Below are 377 nucleotides of genomic sequence, written 5' to 3' on the forward strand. Positions count from 1 at the left end.
TCCAGCCAGGTGACGGTGGAGGAGGACGACCCTCCTCCTTACCAGGATGCTCTCTACTTCCCTGTCCTCATTGTGCACCGCAATGAAGGCTGCCTGAACCACAACCACCGTCACCTCCACCGCAATGGGTCCTGTGTGGAAACCTCACTGTGAAAGCAGAGGGCAGTGAGATCTCATTGTCCGTTTCCTGGCCTGAGCCAGTGCAGGATTTGAGGAGTGGAGTGCAGGGTACGGAGATGGCCCAAGAGGACATCAGGACAGAGTGGACACGGCATCTTGCTCTGGCCATCAGCAAAAGCTCCCCCCGCTGTGGCTCTGAACTCCCGGAGGGGTGAGTGCTGGTGCTCCCTCTGACCATGGCACAGAACTCTAGATGG

The 377-nt window shown here is 58.4% G+C and overlaps 1 protein-coding gene across 1 annotated transcript in view; it reads left to right on the forward strand.

Annotated features, from left to right (window-relative positions):
- Positions 1–153, forward strand: part of TMEM151B (transmembrane protein 151B) — a 4460-nt gene extending 4307 nt beyond the window's left edge. The window contains exon 3 of the mRNA XM_010141672.1: positions 6–153. Within this exon, the coding sequence (XP_010139974.1) occupies positions 6–153 (148 nt within the window). The remainder of the gene's footprint in view (positions 1–5) is intronic.
- The last annotated feature ends 224 nt before the right edge of the window (positions 154–377 follow it).

This window comes from Buceros rhinoceros, unplaced genomic scaffold (assembly GCF_000710305.1).
Source record: "Buceros rhinoceros silvestris isolate BGI_N320 unplaced genomic scaffold, ASM71030v1 scaffold32588, whole genome shotgun sequence".
NCBI classification, from domain to species: domain Eukaryota; kingdom Metazoa; phylum Chordata; class Aves; order Bucerotiformes; family Bucerotidae; genus Buceros; species Buceros rhinoceros.